Source organism: Bemisia tabaci, unplaced genomic scaffold, assembly GCF_918797505.1.
Source record: "Bemisia tabaci unplaced genomic scaffold, PGI_BMITA_v3".
NCBI lineage: Eukaryota > Metazoa > Arthropoda > Insecta > Hemiptera > Aleyrodidae > Bemisia > Bemisia tabaci.
This window is the reverse complement of record NW_027311740.1, coordinates 324,477-344,447: the sequence shown is the minus strand read 5'-3', so window position 1 is coordinate 344,447 and position 19,971 is coordinate 324,477. Positions and strand designations below refer to the sequence as shown.

Here is a 19,971-nt window from a genome sequence, read left to right as displayed (position 1 = left end):
GAATCCGTTACAACGACATGCCCCTGTGGCAGCAAAAACCTATTTTTCTTCCGTCCATTTCTAATAGGACATGCCACACCTTCTGGTGTTAAAAAAAAAAAAAGTCTTAAATTTATGAAAAAATAAGAACCAGTTTAAAAAATAAAAACATTCAAATATATTCATTTCTACGAGAAAACTTAAATTAAAATCAAGATGATTCAAAATGCAGATAGGTAGTCTGAGCTAAATACTCGCTATAGTCAGAGGGCACTTAATTCTACATCCATCTTAGTAATGTACAGTTTCAAGAGATGAGAGATGAGCACGACGAAATTAATATACACAATGCATGTCATCAAATTGTATCGTCTCGGCATGTTTTCCGAAATGTAAAATAAAAAAAAGGTTTGCTTTCATAGGCTCATTTCCTTGGGGGCAATGCCTTTCATTTTAATGCGGCAAAAAACAGACAAACATCCTGATCGAACAGCCACTTGGAGACTTAAGGAAAATCCAGAACCCTATATCATTGTTCTACAGCTGAAGTTTTATGAAAAGCTTTTTTCATGTTAGCTCCTTTAATCAAAAATCAAATTCAAAGAGAATCAAAGTCTTAAACTGAGTTATGAAAGAGGTAAAGCTACTTCCAGGATTGAAGCCTCCAGAGAAGGACTATACAGAAACGATAGATCAGATATATTGAGACATGAGAGATATTAAACAGAAATTAGTTGTTGCCAAAGTAAACTTTGAAAACAACAATTCGGCGTCAAAATCTACATTTTTAGCCCTATAACATTATATTTAATTTCTTTGTCTTTCGGTCTGTTTAATGAAAAAAAAATTGCTTTTTTTCTTGCATTCAGCAGAAACTTCAAACAATTAGTATTAGAGTTACCTCTTCTCACTGACTCACTTTTAAAACAAATTGTAGCCTTCATCCCAAGGCAACATAATTTTTAATATTGCCTGATTAACAATCTTGTTCCATTAATCGTCACTCCTCCGACGTAAGGGCGTATCTCTGTTTCCACGTAAGCCCTGGAAAGCAAATAGTTATACAGAGAACAGAGCTCACATTGAGATTAACATACGCTTTTACGAGAGCAGAGCGACAATTATTCCAACCTAGCTATTCCCATTGTATTATTTAGTCAATACATTGGTGACTTAGGAACTTGGTACATACTTGACAGATGTTATAATATTCTCTGGTGCGTAATAAAGTTTCCCTGGAGAAGAGAACGAGATCATTGGATGTAACTTACATCATGGATTTGATAAAAAAATGAAACTTGCACAGGGTTCATGTATCATACGGTCAAACAAAACAATATTCAAGAGCTGATACCATATTTTTAACAGAACTTCTGACTGAAAATAATGAGAATTTTTCAGACATTCCAAAAAATCTCTTTAGACTTTCGAAACAGGGTGTCCAGCAACCGGGAAAACAGGGAATTAACATTTATTTGGAAGAAGTCAGGGAGCAAAAACATGTAACCGGGTGAATCCCCAACCACGCAAGATAGTGATTTTATGCCTAACTATAATGATACTAAGCCCTGCAGTACTCTCTACCGGTCTGTAAAGAATTTTTTCCTCAGATTTTTGAGCTGTGACCAATCTGTAACAGTGCTTGGCCCTAAGCTATTTTTGTTTTTGTGTTTCTTCCGATTCGGATTAAAAAGTTGAGAGAGACGAAAAATCCAAGACCAGGGGAAACCTGGAAAAATCAGAGGGAAGAAATGGGCGTATTTCTACCCAACGGAACTATGTGTAGTTAGACATGAGCCCCAAGACCCATAAGAATATATGCATAACAGGGCTCACGTCATAATACACATAGTTTCGTTTGGCAGAAATACGTCCAAATGTATTATACTAGACACCCTGCAAAGACTTGGGTCTTAAAAGAGAAAAGACTCATCTTACAAAAATCCTTGGGACAAGCCTTTGTGTACATAACACATTGAAAATTAACTGCAGAATGGGCCACCATTCAATAATGGGAAAAAGATGAAGATACTCTAGACAGAAGAGGATAGGGTGACCTCCTAGCGAGTACAAAATATTTGTACAGCTGATGATGAAAGAAAAATATGCAATTCGATTGTGATAAGAAACGTGTGATTCTTAAGGATAGGGCAAAAAAATGTGCACTTGAGGAAATTCCAAACTTTTAGAAACTGAGCGTCTTACAGAACTCAAAAATTGGAAAAGTAAAAAAGAAAAATTGAAGGCTTATCAATGCTGAGCATATTCTGTTACAGTGGAAGGGAAATTTAATTTGTTCTACTATTTTTCCTTCTAACTTGTTAGTCAAAGTATTAGTATGCAAAAAGAGGTGCTTAATTTGATCCTATCAGTATAAATTTACATTTTGATGGTGAAATTGCAGATATGTGTATCTTGCTTTGCAGCGCTGCAGACTTCTTGTCATACTTAATTTTCAACATGGAAAACTACAAAACTTATTTTTTGGAAAACTTTGGAGAGTTTCCTTCTCTATGTATGGAATATTTTGTGAAAATTTGACACCATGATATTGGTTCCGTCTCCTTTTGAAAATTAAAATAGGAGCAGAGATTTCGAAACACCAAAACAAAGATACGCAGTTTTGCAATTTCACCGTTGATTTGAGAAAATTAAGCTGAAGTTGAACTGATAAAGTCAGGGAGATGACAAGCGAAAGCTCTAGTTAGTTTTTGAGAAGTTAGGATTTAAAACACAACTGGAAGCCTTCATCCTGAGTTATTCTTCAAGACAAGAAAAATAATAAAATCAATCAAATCATAAAAATAGCAAATCCTTGATATTGACTTTGCACACTTTTTTGATGAACAGCATAAAAGTTTCTTCCGATGTAATTTTATAAGTTACTTTTCTTGGACTATGATGAATTGGTTTTTGAACTGCGCTTACAGTGAACTTTTAGGTTCGTTTCAAACTATAAAATTTACGATTCTTCCTTACAGTAAATTAATACTTGTCTATAAGAATTTATCTCAGAGTAGAGGAAGCAAAATATCAACACAATATGCGAATGAGGTTAGCAGAGAGGAACCTGAGAAAATTTGAAATCTGCCGTTGAATATGGCTCGATGAATTCTGCTTGTGCTCAGTCTTTGTGAATGTTGAAGAGCTTTGCCACTTCATTTAAATCTTCGAACTGTCTCTGTTCTTTTAAAATCTGGAAGTTTACAGAACAAAATGAGTTAGTTTCAGTGACAGAGAAAAATGTGCGAAAAAACTTGAACATAGAAAGAAAACTTTGATGCTAAAAAAACTGGAGCATTTTAAGATGTTAAGCTTTGCGAATAATTTCAATTAAATCCACAATTTTAAACTTGCATTTCAGAAATGGGTCTGTTGCACGCAAGAAAACACTCTCTCCATCGGTGAAATGCACGAAAATAACGTAAGGCATGTCAAAAAAGTCTGCGATTCGTTCCTTAGCGCACGATCTGCGTAGTTGGTGGCACACTTTTCCAAGTTTCCATTCCTTCAAGTTGCAAGCAGTAATTCTTAGTCACCGCTGACCAGGTTTGCACAGGAGAGGAGTACATAACAAAACTAACTTAAGTAAATAAATGACTTCACTGACTTTTTCTATTGTATGATTTCAAGTGCTGGTTTTCTTCTTCTTTCTTCATTTGGCAAAAACAAAAGCTTTGAATCAATTGAAATCTTACACAAGGAGAGTTTATAACAGTTTGTGAGGTTCTTTGTTTATTTAGATAAGGTTTCTCTCCAGGCAAACCTGACTGCTAACCACCAAGAAAAACTGCCTGCACACGCGGTAAATTTTAAAAAGCGTGTTACAAACTACACAAATGAGGCGCTAAGGAGTGGAATTCAGACTTTTTGGATGTGCCCAACGTGATTTTCAGGTGGATTTTTTGGTAGAAAGTATATTCAGTTGGCTGTATCTCTTCTATGCAACAGACTCATTCATCTTTGGAGCACACTATGACTGTTCTGATGAAGTATGAGGGTGATCAAGAAAGTAAGTTTTCCTTTGGATTTCCTTGCAAAGTATTAATGTTACAGAAAAACCAGCTATTCTGTTACGTGGAGTATATTTCCAGCTTTAATTTAAGCTCTTACTTTTTAAAATTGGAATACAGAGACGCTCAGGAGGGTAATTTTTCCACACCACCATCACTTTCATCCCTGGATCTGAGTACCCCAAAAATGCTTTGTAAAAGAATAGTAACTTCTTGAGTTCATGCAAACACGTGAAAAGTTTATCGCTCGGAAAATAATACGGTTCACTTTTAACTTTCCAATTTACTATTCAATGTACTGCCCGTTGAGGTCCAAGCATTTTTACTTAGCATGAGCTTGGGTATCCTTTTGGAAATTTGTTTAACTTTTCAGAAAGGACTCATTCAGTCTATGATTCATAAAAACGAGGTGAGAAAAGAATGAATTTTATAGCAAGGACATATGTTGATAAACTACCTGTCGAGCCACCATCATCCGATTGAAGATATTCCACAAAACCATTCCTACAATGATTCCATCTTTCAGGTAAAATATGACCCCTTTGTCAAATTTCTCATCTGGAACATTATCCTTGGAGACCACTTTGATATCAGGTTTGATAGCACTTACAGACTGAAAAAAAAAGAAAAACATTGTTAAAAATCATAGGCTTGAATACAGCGCACTTGCAGAGAACATGCATAGAAGGAAGATGCATTTAAAATTGCAGTCCATTCTTTTAAAAATCTCCCAAAAATCAGGAAAAGAGAACTTAGCTCCACAATAAACAATGATGTCCAAAGTTCACAGGCTGGGAAAAAAGAGACGCTTTTTCTAAAAAATTTATGGGTACTGTTTAAATTTCTACAATTATAAAGCGCAACTATTAGAGATTTAATATTACATTATTATCCAAATTTTGGAATCTCTGCAAAACAGAGGGAAATAGCATGAAGCATTCATCAAAAGCATTTAAATTAATTTATTGTTTAAACTATCCAAGAATACTTATATGTTACAAAATAAAAAAATTAAAAAAAAAAAAAAGAACAGCTGATGTTATTACATAATTTTTGCAGCTTTAAACGTAAGACTGCCTCATTGAAAAATTTTATCAACAACGCATTTTCTCCCTGAGGCCTGTTAACAACCATTCAATTAAATTTACATTTTTCCACCGAAGGAAATAAAAAACAAACAAACCAATACATACTTTTTCAGAATTGTCTTTTTCATCTTCTGATGAGGCTTCTCTACTATCCTCTTCTACTTCTAGTGCGTAGACACCAACGGTGGGAAGAGAAGAGTCGATAATGCCAATTGCTTCAAAGCCAACCTCAGGACCAATATCAGACCAAAACATCGACTGATGCCAATACGGTTTACTTGCTCCAGTCATATTTTCACCAGCTAGACGTCCTGAGACAACGGCGTGATCATGGTGCTCTACACGCCTCCTCCCGAGATCAGGGTCGTAAAAACAAGCGCAGTCCCCTGCCTGAATGAATTATATAAAATAATTTATTAATTTTGGTTTATTTCCTTCAGAAAATCTAGAAATAAATCGAAGATTTGGACTTAAAAATACTTCAGCAGCCTGATTGTTGAAATTTTGTATTTGTCGGGTGGACATGGATGACATAGGTCAAAAGGCAGAGCGTGATTGGTTGGCTGTGTCGTATCGTTGCTTTATTGTGCCTTTGTCAGGTGGAATGGACGACATACTGTCGGAAACTTAAGAGGTGCCTTTAGTTTGTCGTGAGTTCCACTCGACATGGGCACGACAAAGCAGCGATAAGACATAGTCGACCAATCTTGCTCTGCCTTTTGACCTATGTCATCTATGTCTACTCGACCAACACAAAATTTCAAAAATCAGGCTGCAGGTGTCTACAAGTCTTAACCATGCTCATTCCGTAATTTTTCCCCGATTTTCCCTGATTTTCGAGAGCTCATTCATTGGTGAGGAACCACAGTTCATACCCAGTTCCCCGTTATTTTTTGGGGAAAAACCATGTGAATCTGAAAAGTTCCAGATATGAATATCAAATTTTTATTTATTTTTCAGCCGATTCTTCGGTGCACATTCGAATTTATAATTCCAAAGCATTCCTGATATCTACATTATCTGGTCGATGGAAGCTTCTCTTTTATTATGATAATTTGAAGATCCCAATATGTCATTCAAGAGGTCAAAAATGGCGGCTCGGGTGCAATAACATAAAGCTTAATAACAATGAGTACTTGAAATCTCTGCAATATTTAAAAAGGAAGTGGCTCTAGGCAGTGGAAGAAAAGATTTCTGGGTTCTGGAAATTTTCTCCTGATTTCTTTGAAATTTTTCATTCCTTGGTGAATCCTGGTTTTCCCCCATTATTCTCCGTTCTGGACACCATGCATTAAGTCCTAGATATACAAGATGATTAATCGCCGCGAGTGAAAGATGAAAGCCAATGGAGAGCCTTGATTTCGATATATTGACATCAATGGATCAAAATTAAGGCTTCCCATTGGCTTTCGTCTTTCACTCGCCGCGATTAATCATCTTGTGTATCTATGCCTTTAGGTACTCTCTAGCATCCAAAAAAAATTCTAGGAAGTTGGGTCTTGGAGAAAGTAGAAAAAACTGAGCATATAATATCATAATTTTTCACACACAAGGCACATCCCAATTTCTAGCTACTCACAAGTGAGCAAAAAAAAACCGATAAATAAAATGCAATCAGTGAAAAAAACACAGTGAAGCCTGGAAGTTAAGTAAAGTAACATGCACAGTAGGATGACCATAAAATTCAGTTGGCCAAACGGAACCAAAAATGGATTGCAAATTTTGAAGCGCAAAAGGTGGGTGTTACGACTTAGAATTAAGATAATTGAATCTTGGGCTTTCATTGATTTCCAAACAAAAATTGATGATGAGTCATACAAACCGCATAGAGATCTGTTCTGGCTTCAAGTTCCGCATTGACTAAAAATCCACCGTAGTCTTTGTCCACTTCTAACTTTGAGGTTTTGGCCAAGTCGGTGTTTGGTTCAATTCCTACAGCCACCACAATGTGATCCACTGTAATCTGAGAGGAAAGTTAAAATTTTCGATTATAAAAAGCTTTATGGATGAGTAGAGTGACTCACAAGATAAGTATATCCTGATGATGATAGTATTTATTTGGAAATCCACTGAGTCAAAAAGGTAAAACTACTTGAATCGTGTTCAGAACCCAAATACACACACCGCAGCCTCACATTTAATTAAGCTTTTATAGGTGGCTATTCATTTAAATTAAAATTCCTCAATTATAAAAAATTAAAAATTGAAGGAGAAAGTAGAGACCAAAAGATAAGATAAATATTTTTATTTATTCCATCCGTATTATTAGGTAATAAAGTATTTTGAATAACATGAACAGAAAGATTGTGTGTATATGTCAATAATAGAAAAAGTTATACCAATTATTATAATAAGTATAATTATAACTATGATTGAAATTAATCACAATTTCAACCATCGAAAAGAATCAAGCATCAAAACGCAATTCTGTGACCAGTGCGACAGACCCATTGTGTTAAAAATGTATACTTACTTCTTCACCAGAGCTTAATTTCAGATTCAATTGACCTTTATTTGTCAATGATACAGACTGCGGCTCCGAATTTTTATGAACTAATACGCCCTCTTTCTCCACTTTTTTACTTGTCCAAGCACTCAGGTAAGCGGGAAGAATTTTACCCATATTTCCATTTTCTCTAAAAATTTGATGAATTTTAACATTTTTGTCGCGCCCTGAAAGAAAATTCAAAGGAGAAAATTAATACATGAAATTAGCCTCGATTAAAAGAGATAAATATTGGTCAGAGGGGATTAACACACTTCGAGAATTTTCTTTTTTATCACAGCTCTACTCTCTCATGCACTTACTCTAACCCTGACTTGACATAGACAATTCTTGTGTCTTTTCAAGACATAGCTTAAAAACATTTAAAATTGGGTAGATTTTTATTGGATGTAATGGTTAGAAACATTAGCAATTGTGGAATCATAAAAACACAGGTATTGGTTGCAGTGTTTCAAAATTTCTGTTTCTACTTTATTTTTGAAAAAGTGTTGCTAGACGTTTTCATATGACATTTCTATGGTTTAGTCTTGTGAGGCAGGGGGAGAAAACAATCGTCATTATCCAATGCTAAAAGGATCATTGATCGTGGTCATATTTCAAAAAAAAGTAAAACAGGTAATAAAAGAAATTTTGAGTATTACAAACCCAAGATACCACTACGATTTTATTATCTACACTTGATAGGCTAATAGCCTTGATTAGGCTGCAATTGATCAAACACATTGCTGACCTACACAACGGAGAAGAAATTGACACTAATAAAAGCTTAGAATCACTAAAAGAGAGGGAGACAATCTAACGAAGGGAAGAAACTAACCTTTTTTAGCGATCGCACATGCTAGTTCACTTCCTAAAAACCCTCCGCCGATGATAGCTATTGCTTCAGGTTTAGCGTTCACCAATTCACAAAGTTCCTCATAATCAAACACATTTCTGAACAGAGTGATCTAAAAAGCAACAAAAATACATTCATATTCTTGATTAATATGGGTTTAAGTATAATTCACTGCAATCTGAGTGCCAGATACTCATATCGACAGGGTAAGTCGGCAATCACATAACTCGGTTTGCGACGTTGCAGACTTCCTGTCATACTTTATTTTTAAACAGAAAACTACTCAATGGCAATTCATTGAAACTGCCTAGATTTTTCTTCTCTGTGCGAAGAAAATTCTGCAAAAACTTCAAGGAATGATGTCAATTTGTTCTCTTTCAAAAAAATAACATGGAGGCGGAAATTTTCAAACACTGCAAACGAGATATGTGATTGCAAACTTACGCCGTCGATATGTAAAACCTTGATATTCAATTTAAAGTCAACCAATGATTCTGTAAAAGTGGCTGAAATTCCATAATATCCTTGCAGTATCTTGAAATGCGTTTTAAAATGCTGCACACACCTAAGAGGGTTGGGCTCTCCATTGATGGAATAAGCTATTTAATCTTTATTGATAGAAAACCAAATCTGTTGCAGAAATTGGCTGCATCCTATTAGAACCGTCCATAAAATCAGTGCCTATAAGCTATCAATTATCAATCAATTTGTGGTTTTTTTTTTCAGTCATGTTATAAGTGCTTCGATCTAAGGTCCCAAAAGTTCATCAGCTAAAAGCTAATTAATTTGGTACTGGGGATAATTTTTTGGGGCTGCTTAAGAGCTCTTACTCACCTGCAAAATACCTTCAAAAATTATGCACCCATGAAATTAACTACATTTTAATGAAATGAGGATTAAACTCAAGGTTCATGACACTTTCAGGAGTTGATTAGCAATATACAAATTTTCTTAATCTGATAACTGATTGAATATCTGAATTAATTCAGAATTTTGTGATCAGCAATTAGAGTTACCTTAGATTCTCTCATTTTTGATGTTATTACACCACATTTTTTAGAAAAAAACTTCATTGTGGTCCACTATAATTATCCATTGCCTCGTCAGAAAATGGAGATGAGAAGTGATACGTTAAATAAAATCTTCAGTGAGAGCAATGCTAGAGATTTTGTGCAGCGTTACCTTGTTTTTTATTTCATCCGAGGCCTCTGCAAAAACAGGGAGATTTTTTGGTTTTCCTCCAGTGGCAATGAGGCACTTTTCGTACTTGATTTCTTTGCCATCCTCAAGAATAGCTTTCCTTTCATTGGGATCAACCTTGACGATCGTCCATCCTCGAGCAACAGAAACTCCACCTGCGTCTTTCTCCAAGTCTTCAATTTTGGTGTAAAAATCTTCCGGCTCATAATACAGGCTAAAATACAATTAAAATATCCACTCATTAGCAGAATCTTTAAGAATAATTTAGGAATCGATTACAATTTTTTTAAGGAGTTCTGTTTCAGTTTATAAAACCAGAAGAAATATTTTCTGTACAATCGGTCATTCATATTTTGAACCCTCAAATAGGAGGTGGATATTAAAGGCATTTTTTGGTGCGTAAGTAAAAACAATGAGGTCCCCCTATTAAAATTATCAAGCACATTAACTGAGAAGTGCAAATGGACTTGATATTTCCGATTTGAGGGTAAAATGAAGGCTCATTCACTGGGGTCCTTCTTCAGTTTATGGTTCAACTTTTAGCCATGTTGCAGCAGAGGGCGGCTTATTTTGGTGAAGTTGAAAAAAAATCGACTTTATGAGGGTCCCAATTGGTCCATTTCATAAAAAGTAGACGTTGCCTAATATTTGAGTCGGTCTGCAGAACTTTTAGATAAAGAGAAGAGAGGACTTAATACATTTTTAGGTAGATTTCGAAGAAATATCTTTCATCTCTTCCTTTTTTGTGAAAATCGGTCCACCCCTTATCCGGAAAATCTCAAGTCCAAAGGGGGATGATTTTTCAAATTCGTCGGATCTTAGTCGGTGATACGTCAAAAAACTCGTCTCGTCGTGGCCTTCAAAACAACCTATTTTCACCTACCCTCTAAAACCATCCCTTGTGCGGAAAATCTCAAGTACAAATGGGGATGATTTTTCAAACTCGTCGGATCTTAGTCGGTGATACGTCAAAAAACTCGTCTCGTTGTGGCTTTCAAAACAACCTATTTTCACCTACCCTCTAAAACCACCCCTTATCCGGAAAATCTCAAGTCCAAAGGGGGATGATTTTTCAAACTCGTCCGATCTTAGTCGATAATATGTCAAAAAACTCGTCTCGTTGTGGCCTTCAAAACAACCTATATTCACCTACCCTCTAAAACCACCCCTTATCCGGAAAATCTCAAGTCCAAAGGGGGATGATTTTTCAAACTCGTCCGATCTTAGTCCTTGATATGTCAAAAAACTCGTCCTATTGTGGCCTTCAAAACAACTTATATTCATCTACCCTTTAAAACCACCCCTTATCCAGAAAATCTCAAGTCCAAAGGGGATGATTTTTCAAACTCGTCCGGATGATTTTTCAAACTCGTCCGATCTTAGTCGGTGATACATCAAAAAACTCGTCTCGTTGTAGCCTTCAAAACAACCTATATTCATCTACCCTCTGAAACCACCCCTTATCCGGAAAATCTCAAGTCCGAAGGGGGATGATTTTTCAAACTCGTCCGATCTTAGTTGGTGATACGTCAAAAAACTCGTCTCGTTGTGGCCTTCAAAACAACCTATATTCACCTACCCTCTAAAACCACCCCTTATCCGAAAAATCTCAAGTTCAAGGGGACGATTTTCCGACCTGTCAGGCTCATTAGGCGCAATTGTTTTCATAGAAAGAAACAATTAGTCGAAATCTACCTCTCGTTTCCACTGTGGCTGGAAAGCGTTTTTTTTTGCATTGTAAAGCAGTGGGTATAGACACAGTGATGCTGAATCTATTGTAGTTTTATTTTCCAAATAAATAAAAAAATTTCTGACGAAGTGAATCATCTTGTTCAAGTCGTCACTATTAAACAGAGCATGTTCTGGAATGCTAAAAATTTTCTTGAAAATTTTACTAACCTTCTCTCAGTTCCATTCCACTGTTTGAAAGTCAAATTGGACGGATCGTTATCCGAATACCAGATTTCTTTCGAAAGCGGAGGTCGCATGTAAGGATAATACGGTTCATTTCCTATCACCAACACCTGTAACATAAAGACAGTGTCATTATGGGGTCATGCTTTTGTTGTACCAGGATGTTCTGGACTTTGGCCTGGCAAAAATATAAGAATTTAATAGTCAATGAAATTAAATGAAGATGCTCCCTCCAATCTCCGCCACACTCTAAAGTGCCACAAAAAAATTCACCATGCAGCAAAGACACCTCTCTGGAAGGGGTATCCGTAACTGCACCTTATACTTGGACCCTAATTTTTGAATAAAGCTAGGACAATGATAATTGGGGGGGGGGGGGGGAGTTCCTCTTGAAAACTTTGAAAAAGTGGAGATGGAGGCAACTACTATCCCTCAATCTGTGACGCACTATCTATGGCCAAAGGTAGTATTTTTCCATTGTTAAGGGGCGCTTGTGACAAAAAAGGCTGTTTTTTTTTTTTTTTTTTTTTTTTTGTATTCATCAAATTATGTTACAACCACCTGTTTACAAGTGTAAATTAAATTGTTTTACAAATATAATAACAATTACAAGTGTAAATTAACTTTGTTTTACAAATATAATAACAACCAAATTAACTATTTTAATTTTCAACTGTTCTTGATGAACATTTTTTTCATGCTTTAACCTCTAATACAACTTCAGATGATTTTTATTTTATTTTCACTGGCTGGAAAAAAAACAAGGATTTGCTATTCAATTTCCTAGATCTTCAAATTTTAGTAATTCCAGCTTTTTTTTCACTTACAGAAAACGATTTTTTTTTAAAAAAAAAGTCTGATCCTCATTGCCATTTTTCTAAAAATTCTTGCATGTACCTAATTAAGCTGCACCTTTATTTTGGGTTATCCAAAATAAAAACTTTGAACTTGAATTCAAGGCGATTATGAAATATCCATACTTTGAAAGAGGGCCCAAACGTCTGAGGCTCCCAAAAAAGAATCTAGGTTAAAACTTTGTTTCAAGAGAGAGGGGAATAATCTCACCTTGGCAGTGGGATCATGTGACTTAATAGCACGAAAAGCAGAGAAGGATGCCGTTCCGCCTCCGACTAAGAGGTAAGGAATTTCATCTGGAATATTATCAGAGGTGGCAGGAACTTTGACTTGTTCTCTCGGTCTTTGAAACTCTGTGAACAAAATTGAAGACATCGAATGGACATAATTACTTGGTGAATATAATCTACTTAAATAAAGAATCAATAAATTAACTACACTCAACGAATAGAATTGTCGAAAGTTTGACAATATGTAGCCTCAGCTGATGAAAAAACCAACTGTTGCATGATCATAAATGAGCATGTCACCAAAGATCCAAACAAACAGAGCCATGTTCTGACGGTAAAACAAATTTAGAGAACACTGTTTAAAAAGGACTGCACGAGAATTGTATTAATCAACATTTTTAAAAAGACTCATTTGCACAGTTCGCAGGTCCCTAGAAATGCGTCCAATGTTAAAATTACAAGGGAGTCTTTTCGAAAATATTGATGGTTAAAGCCGCTCAAAAGTCGTAATTTCAAGTGTTTGGTAGAAAGCTACCAGAGGTTGCATTTCATTCTCAGATATCCACTGACACCAAATCAGTGATTAAATTCACCAGAATCTTGTTTGTTATCAAAAAATTGATGATGAACCGTGAGCGTTAAACAGGTAAGACTGGAAGCCCAGATGGAAGACGCACCAAATGCGTTCCGTACTGATGGTGTTCACGCAACAGGTTATGCAATTGATGGTTTTCCAGCATGGCAGAGCCCCTGAGAAGTAAATCAAATCATTTATTTTATTTCCTCATCATTTTTTCTTATATTTTCTATTTCTTTAACACCTGCTCTGAAAAATCTGTGTTTTTAAACTTCAGAGGATTGGAATGTATCAAATACCGGCGAATACCAATATCAGACTTGTACTAGGTGACGCAGAATTTCATGTAGTTTCATAATCTGTAGAGATATCTTGCGGTTTTTTGCGGTTCAGAGAGATAAACGAAGATTAATGGCCCGGCGTCGAGGCGTTTTTGATGCACTAGGCGCGGCGCACATTGGTTCCAGAGCCAGATCTAGGCGGCATTAATTAGAGTATCACCTTTGTTGGCATGCAATACATGTTTTTATATGTTTTTTGGGTCGCTGATCACGAATCTGAAGTCAGTTTTACTCCATCGTTAACTAAAACATGGTAAATTTGCGAAAAATAGCAAATTCACGCTCAAATACCGGAATAATTATTTGACAATTTGGCTTGGAGCTTGAGGTATAATACATGTGACTAATTTAATGATTAATCATCCAAAACGACCAACGATTTTACTATTCTTCATTTTTGGATGGTTATTTGAGAAGGGAGGGAGGGGGGGTTGCCACGTTGAATAACTGAACGAAGTATACCTGCATGCAATTAACACGATCTGTTTTCGGAATCTACTTCCATAATTTTGAGGTATAAGAAATGGCAGGATGAAAATAAAGTAAAAAGCGTCCTAATAATACTATTGGACAGGGAGAAAAGGCATTGAACGTGTCGGACACTGGTCCGTTGTTTTTTTAAATTAAAGAGGTTGTAATGTATTTTTTTTTTTTTTTTTTTTTTTCTTTTTTTGAAGTACCTACGAATAATCAAGAAGAGCAAGAGTCAGTTTTCGTCCGAAATTCAAGAAATATATTCAAATTCAAAATTAATGTATATTAAAATGTACAACAACTAAATCTCTTATAATTTGATGAATAATTAACATCATGAACACATTTAGCAATCAAAATAAGAGTCACAAAAAATTACATTGAAAGAAAAATTTCACTGGCTACGAGAGGTGGTGAATATTCTTGTCGAAATATGATGGTTAAAAAACTGATAGCCCCCTCCATTAAAGCATTCTTATACTTCCTTACACTCCCTTCTTCTAAGGAGAGAAAGGGGTCGTCTAAAAAATTTTCTGGGATGTTTCTTCTGATTAGTTTCCTCCTTTGACAAGAAAGAAAAAAAAGAAGAAAAAACTGAACATTATGAGTACTCTACGACTAATTTCAATTGTGTAAGTAAATAATTGCATATTATTTTAACCTTGAGCATTATTTGTTGAAATTAGCTAATTTGCCAAAAAAAGAATAAGTACATTTATACATTTTATTATTCAAAAGAATTCAAAACCTGACAATAAAAATAGTTAGGATTGATGAATTTTTAGCATGGTCAGATTCATTAGTGACTTTTTTCCAGGGTCTTCAGCATTATGAAACTACACAATTGTAAGAAAAATGATACTAAATTGAAAATGAGAGCTCAGCATCTTCGTCATACCTCTTTTCTTTTTACTTTTGTTTTCTGTAGATACATCTGTAGGACTACTTTTTGATGACGGTGAAAACTGAAACAGTTGAAAATAAAACAAGGTGAAAAAAAGTGGCAATTTAAAACGAAATTTTATTCATTATATCAGGGATTGAGCCAAGATATTTCTTAATTAGACCAAAATCCTAATGTTCACTAAATGATTCATGATTCTGTCCCACTATGACTGCCATTAAAAAAAATACTCATATTGACACCTAGAAAAGTTTCAATATGTTTACAACCTCCGCAAGAGGCTGGCAATCCTAAATTATTGAAAGTATCCTCAATTTTATGGAGGCATGAGGATTAAGGATAATGAATAAAATTGCACAAGGAGCAAAGGAGAGAAGATGCAACAGAAATCCAATTTTTGAGTGGTACAGCTGATTCGACGACACATTTTAAGCATAGTGCCCTCTGAGATTAGTATGCTAAAACCTGCTTAAAAGGTCGACCTTATCTCTGCAGAGAGAATCTGACTGATTGTGGAGACAGACTTTTCTGCATAATATGCTACTACTATTACAGACACCACTAGATAATCTTTCTTTAAGCAATAGAGTTCAATTCTAAACTAAACTGATAACACTATCATTTTCCTTAAAAAACTTCAGGAATGAATAATGATTTGCAAAATTCTCCTTTTAAAGATAGAATCCATATTTTGATGGTTAAACGCAAAGGATGGCGATAAAGCTGTCTTGTACAAATGCAGCAAGCTGTCAGCTTTTAAGAATTATCAAGAGTAAGCAGCAGCTAACTTATTTATGTGAAAAAACAACTGATCAATTGCAATCTTCAAAGCTGTTAGATAAAATTGAACTTGATCTACCTATGTTGCATTGTCAATTTTTGACAAGTCTACTATCTAAGGAAGTTTTTGATAATTCAACAAATAATTTGAAGATTATGATACTACCTTATAGACAGTTGCTGCTAATACAATAAGTCCTACGGCTAGAAAAGCATTTCGCTTTGTTTTGTTATCACCAATAGGGGGATCAGGAGGATCTGGTGGATTCCCTGTAGATTGATTTGGCGAAGCCGAATTGCTTAAGGCCTGAAATAAATTTGCAAATACATAAAAATCATTACTACATTTAAAACTTATCTGAGCAGAAGCAGAAAGCAAAAGAAAAGAAAAAAAAGGTAACTAAAGTCAACCTCAAAAGGATCAATATATTGCCTTTATGTAGGTGAAATGAAGGTATGCTTTTCCCCGATTCCAGTACTCAAAAACCGCAAAACCCTCAAATGCACTCATTCCACGTTGGTCTGGACGTTACTGACTTACTACTGCGATCAACACTGACAGTAGAGATAACAGTAAAATTGGGGACCCCTGGTAAAAAAGCTTCAACCTAGTGTTTTTTGCGAAAACGCATGGTTTCAATTTTACACCCTAACACTTTGTCAAGATAAGATGAAGGGATCTTAGCTAGTATTGTCTGTAGCTGTGCCTCACTTCTATCTCCTCCATATCCTTGACCATTGAATCATTTAAGGATGGAACATTTCAGTGAACCCAGATTTTATCCCTGAGATTATTAATATATAGATTATGATTATAGATAAGAATTAAATATTGGCCTGACGGCCAACATAATAATTTGAATGTGCTGTTTAACCACTTGGAGAGAAAATTTTAATATACTGTGATGGAGCAATGCAGTTTTGCATTTTGGCTATCAATATGGAGTCCATGAAACTTTCTCAAAAGAAATTTCCATACGGATTCAAAATTGGAGATTGGAATTTGAAAATGGCAGGTGGATTTTACTGGAGATTGAATATTGATTCTACTTCATTTCGATGCTTTGGCTATGTCCCACTTTCTATCTTTCCTCTCATAAAACCTGGGGAAGACCTTAACAGCATTCAGAGTATTATTACTTCATCTTACTTCATTTGTTTTTGTTCTAAGTGTGGCAGAGCAGCATATACTCTGGCAGGTGACTTCCACATCAGGTAGAGGTAAAACTGACGATGATGCTGAAACAGAATAATACAACATGGGAGAATTATTTACTATAGCAAAAAACATTCACTTAAGTTTAAGTCGACAGTGTAAGTTGGCGATCACATAACTTGGTTTGCGACGTCGCAGACTTCCTGTCATACTTTATTTTTTTAAACGGAAAACTACTCAACGGCAATTCCTTAAAACTGCCGTGATTTGTTTTCTCTGAGCGAAGAAAATTCTGCATGAACTTCAAGGAATGATGTCATTTGTCCTTTTTTAAAAAAATAACATAGAGGCAGAGATTTTCAGACACCGCAAATGAGATATGTGATTGCAGACTTACGCCGTCGAAGTGCATTACTTGATGTTGAAAATATGAAAACAATTTCACTTTGGAGATAAAGAGCAGACATCGTAAGAGAGTAGGAGTCAACAAATCAGATACAGAGTCTATAAAAAAAGAAAACTTAATAGCCTTATCTAGTCACTGAAGCTCAAGAACTTCGCGACTGCATGACCGACAGGCTAACTTTAGAGGGGTGCAAAAATGAAAAGGTGAAGAAAACCGTTTGAAAATGGTTATAACACAAAAAGAGGTATAGAAAACTGGAAAACTAGCTTGTGTCTACTTGAAATCACCCAAAGAGAACAAACCTTTACAGCTTTTGATATTGCCAACTTTTGAGACTACACACCCCTTGCTTTACGACGGCTGATATAGAAAGGGAAGATGGATGATTGGGTTCTTGGGCTAGCCAGCAATGGAATCAGGCACCCAGTATCTAATACTTCAAAAAATATCGTCTCCAGCTTGACACTACTGTTCTGAGGAGGGCTAACATTTAATCAACACTAAGTAGTCTCAATAAAAAATTTGGCAGCTCTAAATTTATTCAGATATCAGGTATTAATAAGTAAACGCAGACGCTTTGGTACTAAAGCCTTGCTGATAAAGCACTTTTCTTCTTAACCGTGAAATGCGATCTTAGCGATTCGGGCTGGTTCAACCGGCCTAACCGCAGCCTCAACCCGCCTCCGAAGAGCAGTCCCAGTGTTCCACTGGAACGCATGTAACGCACTGAAGGTGCGCAGTGGAACAGGATAAAAAGGTGATGCTTCTGTAGCGATCCTCCGTAGTTCGGCTAAAAAAAAAGTCCTTAGGTTGATGGACATCGTATCAACATAACCTCAATTCGTTATCTCATCTCAAATTAATGATGGTGTGATGTTAGAAGAGTAATGATGTTAAGGTGAAATAACTACGCAATGTGGTTTTTTACGAACTGAGTAATATTTGAAAAACAAAAGGAGGTAGCATGAATATGCAGAGTATGCAGCATGAATAGTGTAAGCCGCGTAACTGATGACAAAAATGAGGTTATATAGTTAACCATGTTTGCCCAGATTTAACACAAAAAATCTGGTTTGACATGAGAGAAATCGTTTGGGGGCCATAAATAAATTCAAAGCTAAATGTAAAATAAATTCAACATCGAGGAATATTGCATTTATCAAGAGTGAGGGAGGTTATAAACAAACATGAGTCTGTGAGATAAGAGGCCGGAAAACCGAAATATTAGATCATGGAAGGAGAAATTACCTCTGAACAGCCTGGTTCTTCGGAAACTTCCATATTTACGTTGGGATACTCCGCTAAGTTGTTTTACAAGTCTAATATTTTTGAACATTGTTAAAGAGTGCGGTCATGCTTGCAAAAAGCACGAAGTTCGGTTCGCGTTCGCGTACTGTGCGCAAGGTCCACTAAAAGGAGGTTTGTACTATCACCCAATTCGGCGCCATGTTGATGACGTACTAGTGGGACTTCGAGTAGCGCGAAGTTTGAATTGAGACGTCTCGTGCGGGTTGCGCGCACAATTTCTTATGCACACATTATTTATTGTAACAGAATATGAAAATATACATTACTAGAGGTCTGTGGCCGCCAACCATTAAGAAAAGCTGCATGCGAAAAATAGTAGAACAACCACGTTCAAGTTATTCAAGAGATGAATGGATTCAAAAGCCGACGGGACGGACGGGTGCGTGCGAAAGAAATCTTATTCGTCTCTGATTGCAACGTTTACACCGTTTTTAAGAAGCTACACATAGCTTTTCTACGAACTTTCCTGAATGATTTCACATAAAAGCATCGAAAATTTCGACGCGATATTTTCGTTCATTCTATTTTCTTTTCCTGTTACAAAACAAAAAAATTAAATATCCTCCTAGTTTCCGAATCATTACATGAGGACACACATTCTCCCTTTACTTAGGTATGGTAAAAACCGGAGCAAAGAGACAAGAATGATATCACGTAATCCTATAATTTAACTTTAGTATCGCGCGAGCCAGGGAAGGGAACGCGGTGGAGTTATCATTGCAGTGTGACGCGCCTTCCATTTGGCTAGCGACAATATACCTACACCCATGGTCGAATAGTTATCTCGTTACGCCTGCCGTAAATAAAATCAAAAATCAACGCCTGCTACACACAGTTTTTGTACAAGTTTCCGAGAAATTCCCGGAATGATTTGAAATAAACTCACACAAAATTTCGACGCGATAATTCCGTTCGTTCGTTTTATTTTTATAAAACCAAAATTAATATTACGCGAATCAAGTTTCAGAATAGCTGCATCGTTTAAACTTCGTCCGAGCTGCTGAATCGTTGCAATTAAGATACTTATTTACCCTTTAATTGTGGCAAAAACGGGGCAGGGACCATCAAAAGAAATGATGCGTGGTCCTAGTTTTGCGGCGATTTTAGCGTCGCGCAAGTCGGGAAGGGAGCTCAGTCGAGTGTCGAGTTATCTTTACAATGTGATGCACCTTCAATCCAGTCGGCAATGTGCGTATACCCGCGGTCGAGTAGTAGTATCGCAAATAACTCTCGCATTGCGTTTTGTGCAATGCAAGAAGTATTCATGCAGTCTTGTAGGCGCTAATATGCGTTTGACGCCGACCGCACTATTTGCCGCAATGCGTAAAGTATTCCTATCGTCTTGCAGGCGCTGATGTGAGTTTGATACCGACTGTACCGTCTTCGGCGCGATTATTTGAACTCG

General features: G+C 36.1%; 1 protein-coding gene across 1 annotated transcript; it reads right to left on the bottom strand.

Annotated features, from left to right (window-relative positions):
* Nucleotides 1-133: 133 nt before the first annotated feature.
* AIF (Apoptosis inducing factor) lies at nt 134-18,676 on the bottom strand. Its single transcript, XM_019045462.2, has 13 exons — nt 18,507-18,676; nt 16,847-16,935; nt 15,863-16,003; nt 14,911-14,977; nt 12,601-12,743; nt 11,521-11,645; nt 9,604-9,835; nt 8,404-8,533; nt 7,554-7,753; nt 6,903-7,043; nt 5,186-5,470; nt 4,450-4,605; nt 134-3,175 (listed from the first exon to the last, which is right to left on the bottom strand). Exons 1-13 carry the CDS (start codon nt 18,592-18,594, stop codon nt 3,104-3,106), a joined length of 1,869 nt encoding a protein of 622 aa, XP_018901007.2. The 5' UTR covers nt 18,595-18,676; the 3' UTR covers nt 134-3,103.
* Nucleotides 18,677-19,971: the final 1,295 nt, after the last annotated feature.